Here is a 20,692-nt window from a genome sequence, read left to right on the forward strand (position 1 = left end):
GTGCCTATTCCCTGTACAAAGGGTAGGGCAACCGGTTTACTGAAGGTGGGAACCTCTACCCATGAAGGCATTCCAAGAGACTTCCCACTGGCCTGTGGGAACCCTGTTCTAACCATCCCAGCTGAACCCAGGCAGAACTAGGTAATTCCCCTCTGCGCCCCATCATACCTGCTATAGCACCTGTAATTCCCTGGGATGTCTACCAGTTTACATGCCCATCGCCCCCATTGAGCTGTAGGCCCTTTGGCCTATAGGCCCGGATCCAGACAAGGATCCAGTCACGTGCATCCTGAATTCACGTAGCAGAACGTCTAGCTGTGGGGTCAGTAATGTTCACTGAAGGAATGAGCAGGCGTGTGAGCAAGACTGAATTGTGATTGTTGTCTGGGATAAAATCTGCCTCCAGCTGCCCCACCATCAGAAGTATGCGAATTTATAATACATTTTTTATTTTCACCACCTGAATTTAAATTCGGTTACTTCTCTGACCCTTTGTAGAGGTTTTCTACTACAATATTAAATAAGCATCTATTAAACCACTACACGGTCTGAGATTAAAGACTGAAGAAATGATGGCAAGAGGAAGACGAAGAAAATGCCTGATACAAGAGACCAACCTGAAAAGAAACCAGAACTTAATTTTCTCCATGCATGGAAATTCAGCACGGTCCCCAAATGAAGGCAAAACTAATTATTAAACTAGTTATTCCTTGCAACTCTTCTGTTTTAAAATAAAATCACAAACTCTTCTGTTTTAAAATAAAACTACAAACTGGGGTGCCGGGGTGGCTTTGTCAGTTGAGCGCCCAATTCTTGATTTCAGCTCAGGTCACAATCCCAGGGTTGTGGATGGAGCCCTGCATGAGGCTCCGCATGGAGCATAGAGCCTGCCTAAGAGTCTCTCTCCGCCTCTACCACTCATGCTGTCTCTAAAAAAAAATAATAAATTAAATTAGAAATTATTTCTAACACCAATAAAGGGTCCATCCTGATTTGCAAACTGCTTTGGAAAAGCATCAACAGAGTTGATGCTGTGCTGCCTGAGACCCAGAATGACTGACAAAGAAGTTCAGGGAGGAGGGGACCTCCAGGCAGAAAGGACAAGAGACCACATAGGCACTCAGGTCCTCATCTCCCTCTGTACCCTGGGTGGAAGAGAAAGGAGCCCCTGCAGCCCCTGGTTCTGCAACAGCAGCTGCACGGGTCAGCTGGCCCTGCACTGTGTGCTGGTGGGGGGTGGCGTTCACAGGTTGAGAGCAGGACTGGGTTCAAATCCCAGCCCTACCACTTCCTAGCTAATGATCTTATGTGATGCTTCCCAGCCTGCTGCTCCTCTGTCAAATGGGGAACGATACTGCCTGCCTTCGGGGAATTTAGAAGGAAGAAACAGGGACCTGTTAAGGGCTTGGCATGATGCACAGCACACAGGTACTCCATAAACAGCATCCGATATTAGGTGGGAGGTGGAGAGCAACCTGGGAAGGAAACCCGGGGGCTGAAGGTCACTAAGATGGTCTAAGACCGTGGTTGCCAGGCCTGGCTGCACTTTACAATCCGATGGGGGCCTCGGAAATGCTAGTGCCAGCCCTCTTTACACGTACCGTTGAATCAGAATCCCAGGGGGCAGGCCCAGGCTCGGTTTCAAGTTCCCAGAAGATTCTATCAGGGAGTCGGGGTTAAGACCCTCTGCTGTGACTAAAAGTTAGAGTCAAGCAGTGACCTACAACCAAACCTGCTAACAGTCAATCAAAAGTTACGTGCCCAGGCCCAAGAATGAAGCAATCTTGGTTTCAGAATTGAAACAAAGCCTTACAACTGAAAACTTCCCTATCTTTCTAATTAGTGTATCAGAACTGCTAAATCCTCAGAAAGCAACCACTCCAGAAAAGTCATAACAAAGCTCAAGTGTTTATTAAGAATTAAAAATACTGTAAATAAGCCATACAGTTCATTTCACAGTAAACTAAACAAACCTTTTTTTTTCTCTGAATTTTCTTTTTTTTTTTTTCCTTTTTTCTTTTTTCTTTTCTGAAGGGCAAGACAGCCATTAAAGAACAGTACAGCTCGAAGGTAAAGGGAAACAGCAAAAAACTACAGAAAATGCACACCTTCCTCACTGACAGATGGGGGTCTGCCCTGACAGCAAACCTCTTCGTGGACACTGTGGTAAAATAAAAACACTTGGCCTCCATTCCCTGGGGAGACGGCCCAGGCCTTTGTGGACAGCTCTCAGACACATTTCCCGAAAGAATCCAAGGAGTCCCCTTTCTCGGGATTCTCAACCTGTGCATTATTTGGGGACCCTACCAAGGGATGACACAGGTTGGCCACAGGGGAACTCCGTGGGGTGTTGTGCCTTCACATTCAGAACCATCTGGATTCTTTGCATAGTTACCTTTGAGATCACAGGATGATTCAGGAATGGAAAAGACACCCCACGCCACTGGAGGTGACCATCAAGTCAAGCAGCTGGTTCTTTTCAACCTAAAGCCCGAGGGGCTTGCTCCCCTCCCAATGGAGAGCTGACACTTGTGAAGTTTAGCCAGTTTAAAGTGGAAGACGAGAAGTGAGTGACAGCTCATGAAAACTTCGGCCAGAAATATTAAAAAAAAAAAAAAAAAAAAGGAAAAGCAATTTTCCTTAAAGACAATTAGAAAAAAAAGTGCCTCCTCCCCCCACTTTTTTTCCTTGAAATCTGCCAGCCAGGCAGGGTTTTCTGAGGTTACAGTTAATCTGCTTCTGTTAATCCTCAGTTGAAGCCATTCTTCTCTGACACGAGAAACATCCCTTCTAAAAGGCGCCCCTGATTTGCAGGGGCTGGGCCTTCAGCAAACCAACCAAAAGCAGAAGCAGAAAACTTGAGAAACCAATGGTGTGTGGTAATGATCGTAAATAAATTACGCAGGCATGGGAATAGAAAATGCCTTGGTGTTCGGGGGGGTGTCCACTGCTTTAAGAGGGGACAAGAACATGGGGGGGGGGGGGGGGCGGGACACATGGGAGAAAACAACACAGTTTTTGGTCATGAAAAACTGGACTTTAAATCCGCGCCCTGCAGACACAACTCGCTTAGACTTTTTCATGAATCTTTTCCACTTTCACAAACAACCTATCCAGGTCATTCCTCAGGTCATCTAGCAAGCCCCTGGCTGATTCCAAGTTGTTCTCGTTGGTTTCTATTTTCACCGAGTAGGCGACCAAACTGTCCACGGCAGTCCTGAGCATCCTCAAGTCTGATTCCACTTGGCTGACTGAGGCTTTGAGGTTGTCTAGAGAAGAGAGTCTGTCCAGGAAGTCCTGAGGAGGCAAGGGGGCCGCCCGGGCCGGGTCCCGCCCCAGCAGCGTGTGCACCTGCTCTTGCACCTTCTGGAGAGCCTCCACAGTGCTGGGGAGCTCGCCCATGCTTCTCTTCAGCTCCTCCACGTCGCCGTAGAGAGAGAGCTGGGCCTCGCCCAGGCTCCTCACCGTGCTGGCCAGGCCGCCCGCGTCATCCTCCGAGGGGCCCAGGCCGGCCACGCGCTCCTGCAGGGCGGCCAGGCGCCGCTCCTGCTCCTCGCTCTTGGCCAGCAGGGCCTCCAGGCTCTCGCTGTGCCGTGCAGAGGCCGTCTGCACGGCATCCACTCCGTCTTCCACGGTTTGGAGCCTGGAGTCCAATCCCTGACTCTTTTCCTGGAGCGCTTCTAAGGCATCAGAGTTTTTGTAAACCCCTTCTTCCGGCCTGAGGGCCTCAGTTTCCAGGTGGCGCAGCTCCTCCTTGAGTCTCCTGATCTCCTCAGGGAGGCGGGAGGTGGCCTCCTCCGACTGGAGAACCTTCTCCGTGAGGGCCTGCAAGGTGAGGTGCTCCGAATTGGCTGCCTCCTGGAATTTCTGCTGCTCCTGTTTGAGGCTCACCAGCTCCTTGACCTCTGTGTAGACGTCAGATTCCAAGGTCTGGAGGGTGCTTCTCAAGGTCTCGATGTCCTTCTCTCTGGACTTCACAGAGGACTGGATTTCCTTCACAACTTCCTTCAAGGCTTTCAGATCCTGCTTGTACCCCTCGGAGTTTTCCAGAGAGGCGACCTTCGCCTTCACATCGTTGATTTCCTTCTGGCTCCTCTTCTGGACGTCGGTAAAGATGGCAATGTTGTCGTTGATGGACTTGGTGAGCTCTGTCAGCCTTTCCTCCACCGTGTTCTCGAGAGACGTGAAGTCCCGCTCCCGGGCATCCTTCACCACGTGGATGCCATCAGAGAGGTCTTTGAGAATCTCATTCTGGAGCTTCTGCAGAACTTCACTGATCCGGTTAATCTCACTCTCCCCTTGCTTCACAGCTTTCTCCGTGAGGTCTTGTTTATGCTGGGAGCTCCTCAAGATGGACTCAAAAGTCCCAAATGTAGCTTGAAGAGACAGCACCTGCAACCAAAATCCAGATGTTAACTACTGAGAAGAGCTGAGAAGTTTTATGCAACAGGCTATATTTCTTTTTGTCTGCCCAGCTTCCAGGTCCCTCTTCTGGAACAGAACGATAATTGTCCTTGGAGAAACTTCCTTCCACGCATAGTCCACATGGTTTGGGGGCCAACCTGAAGGCCCGTTCCAAGTGCTCCAGAGATGGTTTGTAACCAGCCTGACCAATCGACACTTTCCGTCTACCTACCCCTCCTTCCCTTCCAAAGCCACAGTGATTAGCCCAGGGATGGGCATGTGGCCTAAGGCAGGCCAGCAAGTCAATTCCACGACTTCTGTTAAAACTACTAGTAAAGAGAGGCACCTGGGTGGCTCAGTCGGTTAGGTGTTTGACTCTTGATTTCGGCTCAGGTCATGATCTCACAGTTTGTGAGATAGAGCCCTTCCGGCTCTGCACTGACAGTGCAAAGCCTGTTTGGGGTTCTCTCTCTCCTTCTCTCTGCCCCGCCCCAATTCACACGCACTCTCTCTGTGTCTCTCTCTCTCAAAATAAATAAATAAACTTAAAAAAAAAAACAACAGTGGTAAAGAAAGCCTTTTTCCGCTGGGATTGCTAGCCATAGGATGAGGAAAGCCTGGAGAGGCTCAGACCACACACAAAGTAGGCCAGTTTATGAGTCAAGGAAGGCAGAACTAGAGACAGTAAGTTCAAGTTCTGAAGACACAATCTGAATCTCTGAATACAGCTACACCTTTAGGAGTCTGCTTTTGAACTTCTTAGTTTAAGCCAATAAATTCTCTCTCTCTCTCTCTCTCACCCTCCCTCCCCCTTTCAGCCAGTTAGGCTGAGTTTCTGGCTCTTGGAACTGAAAGAGTCTTGCAACTTATCACAGGAAAAAAGCAGAGGCACATGGGAGACAGTGGGCTGGGAGGCAAGAGACGAGGCACAGGCACCTTCTAGCTGGGGGTCCTGACCAAGTCACTGTCCTCACCCGAAAAAATGACTGTGGATCAGGTGATTCCTCAGCATTCTCAGACTTTGTGAGCACATTATGATCCCATGTGTCACGACACACTCGTTCTAAATAAATTCTCCCCTAAACAAAGTCTGACCTGGGAGCCACTCCAGGGAGCGGTTTCATGCACCAAGGCTGACCACGTAAGGACCACTGACCTGGGCTTCATCCTGACGTGGTGCAAAGTGCCACCCAGGACACTTTATTGCAAAAAAAGAAAAAAAAAAAAAAAAAAAAAAAAAAAAAAAAAAAAGGAATCTGAATCTCTCAAGTCTCCAGTTCTAACCACCAATTCACAGGAAACGTGCAAGAGGAAGACACACCATGAGGATGCAATCAGCCAAACCCACAACAGATCACCAGGACCTTCAATAATTAAATGGCATTTTTAAAGGCAGAAAGACAGGAAACTGTTACACATTAAAAGAAATTTAAGAGATTTATCATCCAAATGTAATGTGTGGACTTGTACGGATCCTGATTCAAACAAAGCAAGACGTTTTTGAGAGAGTCAGGGAAATCGGATTTTGAACTGGGTCTCAGATGAGAATCAAGAATGACCAGTAACTTTGTTAGGTATGATATACTGTGCTTTGCCAAAAGGAAAGGGAAAAGAAGGAGCTCTTATTTGTTAGAAATAAATCCTAAAATACTCTAGGGGAACTAATGTGTCAGTCAAAATTAGATCCTGGTTCCACATCCACCGCGTCTGCCAGAGCAACGTGGGCCTTTTTCTGCAGGCTCGCACCTGCCTGTGTCCACTGGATCTTCTGAGTAAGGACAGGCCAGCCTTTCTGCCCAGCCTACGGTCACTCAGCAGACCTGGGCTATTTCCCAACACCCAGAGCATCTGAGACATCTGAGAACAAGAGAGACCAGGGGGACAGCCGACAAGGGGTGGAAGAGACGGCTTCAGCGTCACCCTGCTCTGACTCCAGCCCAAAAACGACAAAACAAAATGGGAGGGAAGGGGTGGGGAAAAAATGAAACGAGAAGAGCAAAAGAATGAGCATTATTAAAACTGGGGTTCATTACATTGATCTCTTCTGTTTATGCCTAAATACCTCCACGGTAAGAAGTTAAAACGTAAAATAGCATGGGCCTCTGGAACCAGACTGCCTATGTTCAAATCTTAGCTTGGACACTTCCTAGCTGTGTGATCTTGGGCAAGTTATTTAGCACATCTGTGCCTTAGTTTCCTTGGCTGCTGGATGGGAACAAAAATAGCACCTGACTCATAGGCTCGTTTTGCAAGGATTAAGTGAATTAATATACACATAGAGCTTCAATTGTGCCTAACACATAGTAAATGATCGACAAACAGCAGATATGGTCTTCATTATTGTTTAATCTTTCTTCTGGAAGTAGCTCAGAAGTCTGGAGATTCTGAGACCATCCTTAGCCCAATGCCAAAGGGAAACACTATAGAAATGAGAACAGGACACCTGGGCTCCAGTCCCAGCCCCACTTATAACCAGCTCTGTGAGCACGAATAAGTCACATTCACTTTCCAGGTCCCAAGCTCCTCGTCTATTAACAAATAGGTTTCTAAAGTCCCTTGTGGCTTCCAATGGTCTGTGATTTTAACACAGATTAGAATCCAGTTCTCAGGGACTCCAGAATACTAGACAATTTCCCTGTTAAACCAAATATGACCTGAGCCATAAAGGGCACTTTGAGAAGGTACGGGAGAGAGATAACCTCTGAAACTAAGTTATTCAATCACAGTACCTGCCGGTTCCACACAGCACTCAGAAAAGAGCCATGAACGGGTGAGCACAGTACCTGCAACGTAGCAGGCGTTCATTCAGTGTTTTCAGTGTTTTCTGAATGAATCAGGATTTAATTAATTAATCGAGCAAAGCCTGATGAAGAAGGAGCTGGTCCATTTCCCCTCTGATCCCTGTCACCCCTAACCTGGGCTGCCTCTTTGCAAATGGCCAGGAAGCGGACTAGATCAGAAATCATGGCGGAAACCAAACACCCCAACCTCCAACACTATAAAAAGAACACAGAAATCGCCCCCCCCCGATGGTGCTGTGCGCTGTTCATCTTTACATGCAAAGACCCCATTATAATCAATATGCAATGATGCATCTGTTCCCCCAACATATGCGGGGTGCCCACTACACGGTGGACAAGACACCAGAGAAAAGTAATGGCTAGAACAGGATCCCTGCGCTCAAGGAGCTCACAGCACGAGGGGAGACGGTGGTAGCTGACCTTCAACAAGGCACTTACTGTGTACCGAAAACTATGCAAAGTACTTCCGAGACATCATCTCATTCCACCCTCGTAATAACCTCCTGAGTTGGTGGCTCCCACTGATCTCCAGTTTACAAATGAGGAGACTGGGAAGCGGTCATGCTGAGCATCAAACTCCCAGAATGGGTGACTTCACCACTGAGCTCTTAACCTCCAGGGATGAGCCAGAGCAGAGGCGTGTCCCAAGTGCACCGAGGGCTCAGACGCTGCCTCCGCCAGAAGCCCGGACTCCTGCACAGTCAAAATGAGAAACAAAGAAATATAACGAGAGGACTCCGTCTTCTACAAACAGCCGCTCCTCTCATCCAGCTGTCCCTCGGAGGCCCGTTCCTGCAAGCACCTTACGCCACCCCGGATCTGCCAGGGGAACACTGGCCCTTCAGGGCCTCAGACTGAACTGCCAACATTTCTGAAGTCCCCGCTCAGTCTTCCATGGAAGGACAGACCAGCTTCTCTGCCCAGGCTCCAGGCATCCGGCAGGGCACGTGCAGATGGAGACGAGGTGGGCACCCACTACACAGAGTAGAGGGCTTCAGGTCACACTGCTCTGACTCCAATCCCAGTTCCAATACTTAAGGTCTGCATGTGACCCTGAACAGTAACACGACCGCTCCAGGTCCAGCGGGTCCATCTGTGAAACGGTGCTAATAAAAGGGACCTGCTTCAGAGGGTGGCTGGGAAGCACTTAAAAGGATGCCTAGCCCACAATGGGGCCACCTGGGCGTCTCAGTCGGTTAAGCGTCCAGCTCTTGGGTTCAGTTCAGGTCACGATCTCACGGTTCCCTGCATCTGGCTCTGCGCTGGCAGCGTGGAGCCTTCTGCCTGCTTGGGATTCTCTCTCTCCCTCTCCCTCTGCTCCTCCCCCACTTGCACTGTCTCTCTCTCTCTCTCTCTCTCTCAAAATAAATAAATAAACTTTAAAATAAAAACGGATGCCTAACCCATACCAAATACTACTTATGAATAATAATATTGCAGGTCTACTTTCCTGCAAAGGACCAAACCCCACCCCACACGGAGCATCATACAAAGTTACAAAGGGGCTCACACTTAGGTTGTCAGAGCAGCCAGCACTACTCTCTTCAGAGCAAAGGAACTTCTTCACTGGCCACCTTAGAGGTGCGGACAGAAATGGCCACACACCGTGACAAATCCTAATACTGCACATTCTGAGTTCCACATCACTGGAAGCAGCCTTAGCTGAAGACCTACTACGAACCTGGCAAGGCATGGGAAAGACAACAAGATGAACAAACGGTTGAGGGTGTTGCAGGAGCTAACTGCAGGAGGAACCCTAGCCCTGCCACTTACTAGCCGGGAGACCTTGCTGTTACTCTGCCTCCTGGGTCTCACACTCCTCATCTGTGCAAGGGGAGTATCCTAGTGCTTACCTCTTGGAGCTGCTGTGAGGGTCAAAAGACAGGAGTACCCAATAAATACGAGGCATTACATAACAGCTGGCCTACATGCTAAATGAAAAAGAAAGGTCACTGTTTCAAGAGTCTACGGCCAGGTGGATTCTTAAAACTCTGGACAGAGCCCTCCCCTCCCTGTGTAGATGAGAAAACTGAGCCCCAAAGAGGAAAGTCATCTGCATACAGCTTCCATAAGAGGAGAGGTGGGAGCCGGAAGGGAAGGAAAGAGGGAGAGGCAGGGGAGAAGCAGAGAGAAAGAAGCCCAATGTCTTCAACATCGATTCAAGACCTCAATTTCATCTGGGCCTCAGCTTCTCTCTCCCGTCCTGCTACAGGCCAGGTAGCCACTGCTGTCCCAACATACTCAAGACAGAACCTCCTGCCTGTGTCTTCATTCCTTGTCTCAACAGTTATTGACCACCAGCTAGATCTAGCCTGGCACCACCTTGGCCACTGGGCATACGGGCCTAGGCAAACTCTACACACTCTCTCCTTCGGAATTCACACAGCGGTGACCCTCAACTGAGACCCACTTATGTGCTGCTTCGCAAAACCGGATTTGTCTACTGTACCTCTGTACCCCCCACAGGGCCAACACGCAGCCCTATCACTATCAGACTTCAATAAATATTGTGATGGATTGGTAAGTGGGTGGATGAAAGAGAGGAAACAGAGGCTAGTGATTATCCTCCAGCAGTTTGTCTACTTCTTAAGAATGACTTGACATTCAGGATAGGCAAAGCCGCGCTACCTACTTAAATCCCTACAGAAAGTCACCTCCCTTGGCCTGCAGCATTGAGCAGGCTGACTCATTCCAGTTGCTCTGCCAGTCTTAAGAGGAAATTCCTAGTCCTGCATACTCCACAAAAGTCGATAGAAACTTGGCAGGGCAGGCAGCATGCTGGGAAAAGGAGGCAGCAGTTCCGGGCTCAGAAGTGGTGGCGGGATTTTTTGTTTCGATCATACAACTAACTTTCATTGAGCGGTGACATTAGTGGAGGCCGGAGGAGGAGGTAGGAGGCCAAGAGAGCTGCACTTGGTGTGGAAAAACACAGACAGGGTGGAACGTGAGAAGCTTTGTGGTGAAAAGTTGGGTCCATCCACACCTGAGAGAGGCCTCTGTGGACCCCCCCACTGGGCAGTGGCCTAGGCATTCTCATGCAGTTTGCCACTTACCAGCTGGGATCTTTATCAATTCACTTAATCTCTCTAAACCTCAATTTTCTGGTCTGGAAAAAGGAGTCAAAACTGCTAGTCCTCCCTCCCAGCCAGGGTGGCTATGATGATTAGATAATGAGTAAGCCCTCTTAACATCATGTAAATGTGCCTTGTGATATTACTCACCAGTACCCTCTAGTATTTTGGGCCTTTCCTTTCCTCTAAAGCTGGTATATGCTATTTCAAAGGCCCACATGGAGACATTGGTCCACTAAAAGGCAAGGGGCCTGAAGATATGTAATATTTCATTTGAACTTCGCAAATGAGTATGATTACTTGTTTCTCCTTCCCCGGGGTCTGGATCTATTAAAACCTGGCTCAGACGTCTCCCACGGGGAGAGCCCAGGTGTGGCCTTGCCCGAGGCTTCCAGGGATGCGCTGGCGTCCCTTCCAACCTCCTTTTCAGATAACTCTGCCCATTCAGCGGTTCCTAATCCAAAAAGAATGGGCTCCCCAGAGCCCGGCGGCTTCCTTACAGGTCACTGCTAATGCCCTGTGACAGGCCCTTGGCCCACCCTGGCTCGTTGGCCTGACCATCCTCGCAGCGGCCCATCCCTCGGGGCCCATTCCTCCGCGGCCATTAACAAAGAGGGTCTGGGGACCGCCCGGGAACGGGGGGGGGGGGGGGGGGGGGGGACCGGGGACGGGGCATCCCCAGCCGGGGCCGGCCGTGGAGAGGGCCCCGCAGGCCTGGGCAGAGCCAGGGGCCCGGCCGTGGCTCGGGGGCCGCGGGTGGGGGCCCGGGGTACCCACCTTCTGCTCGACGCCCTGCAAGCCCTGGCCCAGCTCCTCCCTCTGCCGGGAGAAGTCCTGGTGGCCGCGCCGGACCTGCTGGACCTCCTCCAGGACGTGGTGGACACACCAGCCCGAGAAGGCGGCCGCCGCCACCAGGGCGAGGAAGAAGAGAAAGTTGAGCGCCCGGCCGAGCCTGCGCGAGCAGGACGCCGAGGACGAGGCGGCGGCGGCGGCGGCGGCGGCGGACTTGCCGCCGCGGTGGCCGCCCTTGCCGTGCGCCTGGTTCTGCGGATGCTGCGGCGGGTGCTGCTGCGGGTGCGGCGCGGGCGGCGGCGGCTGCTGCGGCGCCGGCGGCGGCTTCTTCGCCACGTCATCCGCGCCGCCCGACGGGTGGGCGCCCTTCTCCGAGGGGCTCGCGGCGCCGTGGCCGCCCTTGGAGCCCCTTTGTTTGGCCGAGGGCATGGCGGGCGCGGCGGCGGGTGAGGCCGCGGACTGCGAGGCGAGCGAGCGGGGCGCGCGGCCCGGGAACTTCCTCGGGCTCCCCCGGGGCTGGGCGAGCGGCACGCGGGCGCTGCTGGCGTCGGAGCGGCCGAGAAGGAGCCGGCGGGCGGGCGCGCGAGAAAGGAGGCCGGACGAGGGAGGAAGGAGGAGGGGGCCTGCCTCCGCCGCCGCCGCCGCCGCCGCGGCGCCGACCCCGCCTCCCGAGAAGGAAGGCCGGGAGAGCCGAGCCGGGAGAGCCTGCCACGCACGCGGGGGCCGGCACGGCCCCTCCCCCTGCCGCCACGACCCCAAGGAGGGGGCCGAGCCGGGGGGCGGCGCGGCGGGGTCCACGCGGCGGGGGTGGGGGTTTCTACGAGGCCCCGGGTGGGAGGGCCGAGGCGAGGGTGGTGGCCGAGCGCGGTCCGGGGCGGCTGGTGGGAGGGGGCGGGTGTCCCGGCGGGGTCTACGGAGGCCGGGGCAGGCGACTGAAGTGGCCGAGTGGGAGGGGGCAAGAGGCGCGGACGTAGGGAGGGCGGCTGGCCTGGGTCTGCTGAGGCGGGGACCGGGAATCGAGGTGGCCAAAGGGAGGAGCGCAGGGCTGGGTCGACCGGCGGCCGAGACTGGCTACTGAGCAGGGGCCACGAGGGCCCCAGGGATAGGCGGCTGAAGTGGCGGTGGCCCAGGAGGATCGGCGGGGAGGAGAGCCGGGGATGAGCTTTTGCCTTGGGCCGAGTTCGAGACCCCCTTCCTTCGACCTATTCCGAGAGAGGAAATGAAGCGGGGGGGGGGGGGGGGGGGCTCCCGGGAGCCCGGTCCCTGGGAGTGGGAGTAAGGAGGTGGAAGGGACACCTCCGGAACTTTGCCCCTGGGAGTTGGGGAAATCCCGCCTCCCCATCCATCCCATCCTCTAAGCCCGCCACGGGGTTGGGCCTTGACTCTTTCCTGGAGATTGAAGGCGGAGGCAGAAGGAGCTGTCGAGAAACCAGTTGGCTCTGCAGAGGCATGTTTAGGGAGAGTTAGCAAAGATTCTTGAACTGCGGGAAGTCTATTCAGGGAAACATCCCACTTAGCCTGGTCAGTCCATGTCCATGCTGTTTACTTTTTTTTCTGAAGTCCTTTGCACCCCCATTTTCTCTTTAGGGTTCCTGCAGTCTGTCCATAGCCCAACTACGGACGGGCTCTGTGCTGTGCCCCTGGGGAAGTCTGCAGGGAGGAAGATGGGGGCTGCCACCCCTAGTCTGGTAGAAAGAAATAAAACACATCTCGGCATTTAACAACTTAAATGTGTACTTAAAACCTCACAAACAGCCTTGTAAGGTAGGATTATTTTACCCCTTTTATAGGAAGGAAACTGAGCCCCCACCCCAGCTGATTGGATCAAGGTCACAGAGCCATGACTTGAACCTGGATCTCTTTCTTCCAGAGCCCATGCTGCTTTGGAGTGGGAAGGAAAGGAGAGGGGGCAGGGAAGTTAAGCAACTTGCCTGCTCTCACTGAGGCTAGTTGGTGCTGGAGCAAGGACAGAACGCCACTGCTTTCCCCCCTGAAGCTGGTGGCTGCTCTATGCCTGGCACTGTGTGTGCCTGACGGTCCTGTAGGAACACTGTTTCCTCTGCCAATTTTGTTTTTAAAATAACATTCCTTGTCCTTAAGGCCTAGTTCAAATGCCACTTCTTTCATGATGCCTTCCCTATAACACCGCCTCTCGTGACACTTAGAGACAGCTAATAGTTGCAAGAAGAGGCATTATATATATTTATATATAATCATATAGTTCAATATAACAAACCTGTGTGGAGGGTCCACTCTGTGCCAGACAGACGTCTACAAACTAGCCTCCCCTCCTTGAGGACAAGAAGCAACCATTGCTTCTACTTCTCTTTGGATCTCACCGTATAAAGTGCTTTCAAAAATCTCTAGTGAACCGATGAACACATGGGCCTGCCCTCAAGGGGCCTGAATTGCATTTGGAGGAATGTGCAGAAACACTTCAAGGGCCAAATTATGTACTTGAAAAAATAAATGTAAAGGGAGCTTGGAAAGCATATCGTGGGGCTGTAGGTACATGGGGAAATCTTCTGGGGCAGAAAGGTCTGAGCAAAGCTGTGAAGAATGGATTTGCATAGAAAGAGAGCAGGGAGGGTATTTCTGTGGCGGAAACGGGGTGAGCCCAGGATCCCGATCTGATATGAAAGGAGTGTGTCACGATATAGGGAAGAAGAAGAGGAGTTGAGTGGAATGGGTCCAAATTGCAGAGGTCAGTAGAAGCCAGGCAGGCAGGCAGAAGAGGCATAGTAGTGTGGGAGGCCAGAGTAAATTACAGCAGGTTCTGAACTAGAAATATAATCATCTGCCCCAGACAGGAGCACCCACTCCAGCTAAATACAAGGAGTGATAGTAGGACTCTCCTAGTTCAAAAGGGCACATGACCTAGGAGCAGGGAAAGGAGATGGCAGAGACTTACTCCTCAGAAGGTGCTAGAAAAGCCTTGTTTAAAAACTGTTCGACTGAGTTCAGCTTGTGTTTAAAACCTCTAGCATGCAAAAAAGCCATCTTCCTCCTTCAAGCACTCATCCATTAGGGCAGGGCAATGATAACCTTCAAAGGAGCTCTGGGGACCCAGCCCCACCTTGGCCTGGGAGGCAGGAGCGCTGCCCTTTTGACCTTAGTTCTGCCACCTTGAAGAACTTGACCTTGAGAAGTATACTTACCCTTCTCTGTGGATTTCAAGGTCAGCTCTTTGCATCTCTAAAGACCTTTCTTATTCTATTAATTTATTTCCTAGAGAAAAACAGGCATCTGATATCAGAAATAATTGTATATTTTTTTTAAGTTGATACAGACCTTAGGCCAGAAAGCATGGAAGGTTTCTCAATTTTCTGCCTCTGCAGAGCACCAGAAGCAAAGCAGGTGGGGGAGGGAAGTGTTTTCAGCGTTTCCCTCCTCACCCTTTCCTCTGGGAGGCAGTAAAGTATAATAGTTAAGACACAGGCTCCGAGGGGCATCTGGGTGGCTCAGTTGGCTGAGCGTCCAACTCTTGATTTAGGCTCAGGTCATGATCACCCAGTTCATGGGTTCGAGCCCTCCATGGGGCTCTGCTGGCAGCATGGAGCCCGCTTGGGATACTCTCCCCCTCTCTCTCTAGCCTTTCCCTGCTCGCTGTCTCTCTATCTTAAAATAAATAAATAAACTTTAAAAAAAAAAAAAAAAAAAAGACACAGTCTCCGAAATAGACTGACTTGGTTTCCAATTCAGCTCCATGACGGACTGGAGAGTGTGACCTCTCTGAACCTCTGTGTCTTCATCTGTGAGAGGTGGGTAATAAAAACGACCTCACCAGGTTGCTGTGAGGGTTAAAGGAGAGACACCATATGATATTAGGCACATAGCAGGGCTCAGTGGCTAATACAACTTGCAGCGTCACTGAGCAAAAGTAGAGCTGTATAGAGCTTCTATGTCTAGATTTCAACCATTTTCTTTCATCACTATTTCTTGGCACCCCCAGCACCACATGTGGCTTATAGACCACAGTCTCTGATGTGTTTGACTTGAGAAAGCGGGCAGTGTTTTCCTCTGAAGCGTGGCTCCACCGTGGTGTTTGGCGAACCCAGAGATCAGTGCGTAGTCGTGGACGTGCATCTTTTAGGGCCAGAAGGCGGCAGCGGTTCTTGGAGATTTCTGTCCTCCTACCCTATTTTCTGAATCAGCACAGCATGCATTTAAAGGAAGTCTCCCTTCTCCTTTGCCTCCTGCTTTTGTTTACCTCTATCCCTTGTCCTCTTCTTCCCCCCCTAAAGCATATTGGATGGTCAGGAACGTGGGTGGGGAAGAGGAGGAGGAGCTGGAGACATCTCTTCCTTTCCCCCAGCTTGTGCGAAGACACTCTGAACACCCTCCGACTGCATGGACCATGCATTCTAAGATAGAGATTTGCAGGCCTCTTGGTTGTCTGCATTTTGGTTGGAATGCCTAAGGAGAAAGCCCCTACCACTTACTGTTGATTGCCTCTTGGTTCCAGGTTGACAAGAAGCCCCCTGAGGCTAGGACAGGTGCCTGAGTGCCCTGCAAACAGGGTGTGAGTCAGAGGTGGGGGCCTCCTGCGTAGTTGGCTCTGGAGTGCTAGGACACAGCCTCAGCAGTTCCCACCCTCAGGAGCTCCCCAACTCCAAACGCTCTAGCCCCGTGCCGCAGGGGAGTTCTTTCTTGGAGCTCACAGCACTGTGCATGGCGTATGGACCACAGGCTTCACCTCACTGAGTCCCAGTTTTGTGGAACATAACTGTAGCACCTACCTTATAGAGGCGATGTGAACATTAAGTCGATTTTCTCCTCCACCCCTTCTCCACTCAGTCTCCCTCGTCCCAGCAGGGACATCCATCCAGTTATTTAGGGATCATTCCTTGACTCTTTCTTTGTCTCTCACCCATCCCCACCCCCAACATCCAGTGCAATATATTAGTAAACCTTGTTGGCTTTACCTTTGAAATACATCCAGCGTCTTCCGCTTCTCACCACCTGCGCCACTGCCACTGATCCAAGTCGCCACCAGCTCATACTGGCCCCCCTGCCGAAGGACTCGTTGCCCGTGGTCTGTTTTCAAACCAAGAGCCAGAGCAGTCCCTGAAAACATAAGCCAAGTCATGTCACAGCTCTCTCTAAAACCCCCCCAATGACGTTTCATGTCAGTCAGAGTAAAAGGCAACATTTTTGCAATGACCTCCACAGCCCCATGATAGGGCTGCTGCTGCCTCTCTGATGTGAACCCCTCTTAGCCCGTGGATCACTGACGTACAGCCACAGCAGCCTCTTTATCACCCCTCAATATGCCAGTATGTTCCTACCATGGGGCCTTTGTAATGTCAGAACCTGCGTCTGATGAACTTTACCCCCAGGTATCCCCATGGTGGTGTCCTCCGTCACCTCAATTCAAATGTCACCTATAGGTGAGCTCGTGCCCATCTCATGGGCAATAACAACTGCCCCACCCGAGAGACTGTTCGTCTGTCTTCCCTGTTTTTCTCTGACAAACTACATATTTGCTTCTTTATTTGTTACCGCCTGCCTCTTCTCATTAGAGTGGAAGTTCCGTGCATGAAAACTTTACTTAGCTCACTCTTGTGTCCCCTATTACCTAGAACACAATGTCCGGCACATAGTAGGAGCTCAATAAATGTTATGAATTTCACATGAGTAAAATCCCTCCATGTAGGGCCTTCCCTTTCATAAGGACCACAAGGAGGGACAGTGGAGGGGAGGAACCCAGTGAGGAATGACCTCGTAGAATGTCAATATCATTATGATGATCTCAAGAATGGTGGAGGGAGCGGTGATGATGATGGCAACGATGACGACGGCAATGGTGAGAGGGATGACAGAGAGAGTGGTTGCTAACACCGTTAGGCTGCAGGGTACCTGCCATATCACAGCAAGTTCACATTTACTGATCACTTACTGTGTGCCGGGCGTTATGCCAGGGGCTTAACGTGTATGACCGCCTTCCATTCTCAGTGAGCCTTTGATCGAGATGCCACAGTAGTACCAATCCAGTTCACCAATGAGGGTGGGCAACTTGGACAGGGTGACACAACTTGAGAATGGTAGGAATCATGGCTAGATTATTGAGAGCTCACACTCCCATTTAGCACACGAATGTATAGACAGATAAGAAAACAAACCTAGTCTGATGGAGTAATTTATCCAAGGCCTTCAGCTAAAATCCACATGTTTAATAAGCATCATGAATCTTGAACTGGGAAGGAGAGGACAGGGCTATATCACTGGTTATTCACCGCCACAACGGCTCCCTCTCACCATGCTGCTCGTGGATGTGTTTCACCCATTAGGTGTGCTGTAGGGGAAAAAAATAAAAATAAATGAAATGAAATGAAAATTATATATGTATAAATCCTTCACAATCTGACCCTTGCTTCTCACTCTAGCCTCATTTCTCCCTCAAATCCCTTCCTATTCTCTGCAGCCAGACTGAGCTCTCCTACAGTTGCCCTAATTTGCCATATTCTCTAAGGAACACAGCTACCTTGACCCTTTTCCTGCACCCCTACCCCCAACCTGCATACAATGTCCCTCCCTAGTGCTTCTCCAGTTCCTAGAGGGTCATAGCACCTACCACAATGTATGGTGATTGCCTGTTTATGTGCTGTCATCCACACTAGAGCTTTCAGGACGGAGGCTAATCTGTTCCTTTTCTTATCCCTCGTGCCAGGCGGCTTGCCTGGATTGTAGGAGGCACTCAAAACATGCTGGATGGATAATTGCATGGAGATGACAGTATGTAACGTACAATGCCTTCTGATTCTCAGCATCCTGCCCTGTCAGACTACCCACTCTTCAGGGGGTGAAATGTTGGGAGTGTCTCAAAGTCTTGAAAGTTTAGTAGAAGTGGGTAATATGTGCAAATGCAGTGTCTTATGATAGGTTCAGACAGCATGTTACAAATGTATGTTGCTAAGTTAGCCAGATAAATATAAGAGGCACATGGCTATGATGGATTTCTAAGTAAACAGGATAGAAGAGTTGCTGTAAAAACCCAGCCCCGCAGAGAACATTTTCATTCCTGCCCCAGTCTTGCTCAGGAATCTCCCATACCTCCGTATCACAGTCAAAGCGCAGGACAAGGAGTGGGGGGGGCGGGGAATGAGGGTATGGGAGCTACACCTCCCCTCCCACCTAGGATTCTATTCAACCCACCTCTCCCTGCCCCACAGCCACCTCCAAGCCTTTGTTCTTTGTTCAAGCTCTTCTCCCCGGCCTTCCAATCTGGAAGTCCCAGCAGCCTCCTTCTAAGGAAAATCTAGTCCCTGACCACCTGTCCCCTGCCCCCATCAGTCCCTCCATCATTTGGGCTCCTCAGAATGAGAGAGAGTGGTAAGGATACAGATTAGATTTGATCCTATCTGGAAAACATACTAGGGTGTATGGTGCTGGAAAGTTACCTAACTCGTCCTCAGTTTCCTCATTTATAGAGTAAGATGAATGCTTTGCAGGATTCATGGGAGATAACACATATGAAAAAGACCATTATAACTGTAAGCTTCATATACATAATCATCATTCGTGTGTGCCAACTAAATAAAGCTAGCCTTTCTATAATTCTGAGCCTAGCTGGATATTTTCAGCAATAGAAAAAAACCTAAAATACCATCCATAAACTGTGGCTTATAGTACCAATGGCCTAGGGTTGCGGTAAGATTTCAGTGAAATAATATCGCTAAAGCACCCAGCATGCTCTGTTTCAGCAGAATGGAGATTAGTATGTAATTAGTGCAATATCCTATCCCTACCAGGCCCTGAGTCTCTAGAGGGCAAAACCTTGTCTGTTTCATTTCACTACACCATCCTTAGTGCTATTGATGCATAGGTAACTGACCCAAAAAGTATTATTTTCTTCTGATTCATGCATTGAACAAATCTGAGCATCTGACCTAGGCAAGGGGGCTACAGCAATGATGAAGCAGTTCAAAATCCCCATCCTTGTCGAGCTTTCATGCCAGCAAGGGTAGCCAGGTTATAGCACATCAGTAAAATACAGTATGCCAGATGGTGCTAAGGGGGGAGGGGAGGGAAGTAAAGTGGAGAAAAGGAAACAAGAGGGCTGTGGGATTGGGGTTGCTATTTTATTTATTTTATTTTATTTTATTTTATTTTTAAATTTTTTTTAACGTTTATTTATTTTTGAGACAGAGAGAGACAGAACATGAACAGGGGAGGGGCAGAGAGAGAGGGAGACACAGAATCCGAAACAGGCTCCAGGCTCTGAGCTGTCAGTACAGAGCCCGACACGGGGCTCGAACTCACGGACCGTGAGATCATGACCTGAGTGGAAGTCGGACGCTTAACCGACCAAGCCACCCAGGTGCCCCTATTTTATTTTTTTTTTAATGTTTATTTATTTTTGAGAGAGAGAGAGACAAAGTGTGAGCAGGGGAGGTGCAGAGAGAGAAGGAGACACAGAATCTGAAGCAGGCTCCAGGCTCTGAGCTGTCAGCACAGAGCCCGATGCAGGGCTCGAACTCATGGACCGTGAGATCATGACCTGAGCTGAAGTCGGACGTTCAACCGACTGAGCCACCCAGGCGCCCCGGGGTTGCTATTTTAGATCAGTTGGTCAAAGGGATCTCACTGAGAAGATGACATTGGCGTAAAGACCCGAAGGAAGTAAGGGAGCCAGCCACGCAAATATCTGGAAGAAGAGCCTTCCAGGTAGAGAAAAGAGTGATTGCAAAGGCCCTGAGGTGCATCTGAGGAGCAGAGAGGAGGCCAGTGTAGCTAGGGTGAGTGAATAGTTCATCCAGCAAGTATTTATGGAGGCCCTACTCTTTGGGGAATAAACAAATGAGCACAATGTCTGGCACATAGTCAGCTCTTAGCACATGTTACTGTTTTCATCACTGTCGTTATCACTATTTTCTCTGGATCTCTCCCACTGTCACCACTTGGCAGTATCCAGCCCCAAACCTGGCATCTAATAAGAGCTCAGTAACTGCCTAGTGAACTGAATCTCACTGTCCTGTGCAGGCTGGGTCCCTAACCATTAACACCCAGTTATCCCTTGAAATTGAACGGTACCAGAGACTTATTATTTCCTTACATTGGCCTTTTGCTCTGAAAATCCTTAGGTCTTAAAACGATACCAGAACTGTATGTAAATGCAGTATTCTATTGCTTTGGTTGAATTCCTCAACCTGCAAAAAGGTAGGGAGGAGAGTCCAGTAGTTGAGATTCTGTGACTTCTGATAAGCCCTGGGCCGCTTCATTTCATAGGGACCCCTTAGGGGAACAGCACGTTCCGGGTTTATCAGCTTTGGGCTATCACATGGGACCCAGCGGCCAGAACTAGGTGCCTGCTGTTTACAACCCAGATGAGCCTCGGAAAAGATTTCACCTAGAAGGGGGTGGATGAGAGTGAGGCCACTAGGTGCTCCCCGGAAGCTTTCACACACAATGATCATCACAGTAATTCAGGAGACCTGTCCAGCACGTGGAAGAGATTGAGTCAGTAATGAACTAATGAACTCCCCTCTGAACCTCTGTCAGCCAGGAGATTTCAAGTCTCTTGGAAAGGCAGATCCTTAATGACTCAAGTTCCTCTTGCTCCAATAAGCCTAGGTCCTATTGTTCTTTCTTCAAGTGAAAGAAATCCCACCCTTCTTTTGACCT

The 20,692-nt window shown here is 50.5% G+C and overlaps 1 protein-coding gene across 1 annotated transcript; it reads right to left on the reverse strand.

The window, feature by feature from the left end:
* Window positions 1-1,889: 1,889 nt before the first annotated feature.
* Window positions 1,890-12,100, reverse strand: CKAP4 (cytoskeleton associated protein 4). Its single transcript, XM_047868215.1, has 2 exons — window positions 11,054-12,100; window positions 1,890-4,392 (listed from the first exon to the last, which is right to left on the reverse strand). Exons 1-2 carry the CDS (start codon window positions 11,495-11,497, stop codon window positions 3,070-3,072), a joined length of 1,767 nt encoding a protein of 588 aa, XP_047724171.1. The 5' UTR covers window positions 11,498-12,100; the 3' UTR covers window positions 1,890-3,069.
* Between the last annotated feature and the right edge of the window lie 8,592 nt (window positions 12,101-20,692).

This window comes from Prionailurus viverrinus, chromosome B4 (assembly GCF_022837055.1).
Source record: "Prionailurus viverrinus isolate Anna chromosome B4, UM_Priviv_1.0, whole genome shotgun sequence".
NCBI lineage: Eukaryota > Metazoa > Chordata > Mammalia > Carnivora > Felidae > Prionailurus > Prionailurus viverrinus.

Bases quoted from the DNA above. Each gene is read 5' to 3' on its own strand.
- CKAP4 (XM_047868215.1), bottom strand. From the start codon at position 11,497: ATGCCCTCGGCCAAACAAAGGGGCTCCAAGGGCGGCCACGGCGCCGCG. The intron at 4,393-11,053 runs GTGGGTACCCCG...TTTTGGTTGCAG, and splicing joins TGCAGGGCGTCGAGCAGAAG to GTGCTGTCTCTTCAAGCTAC.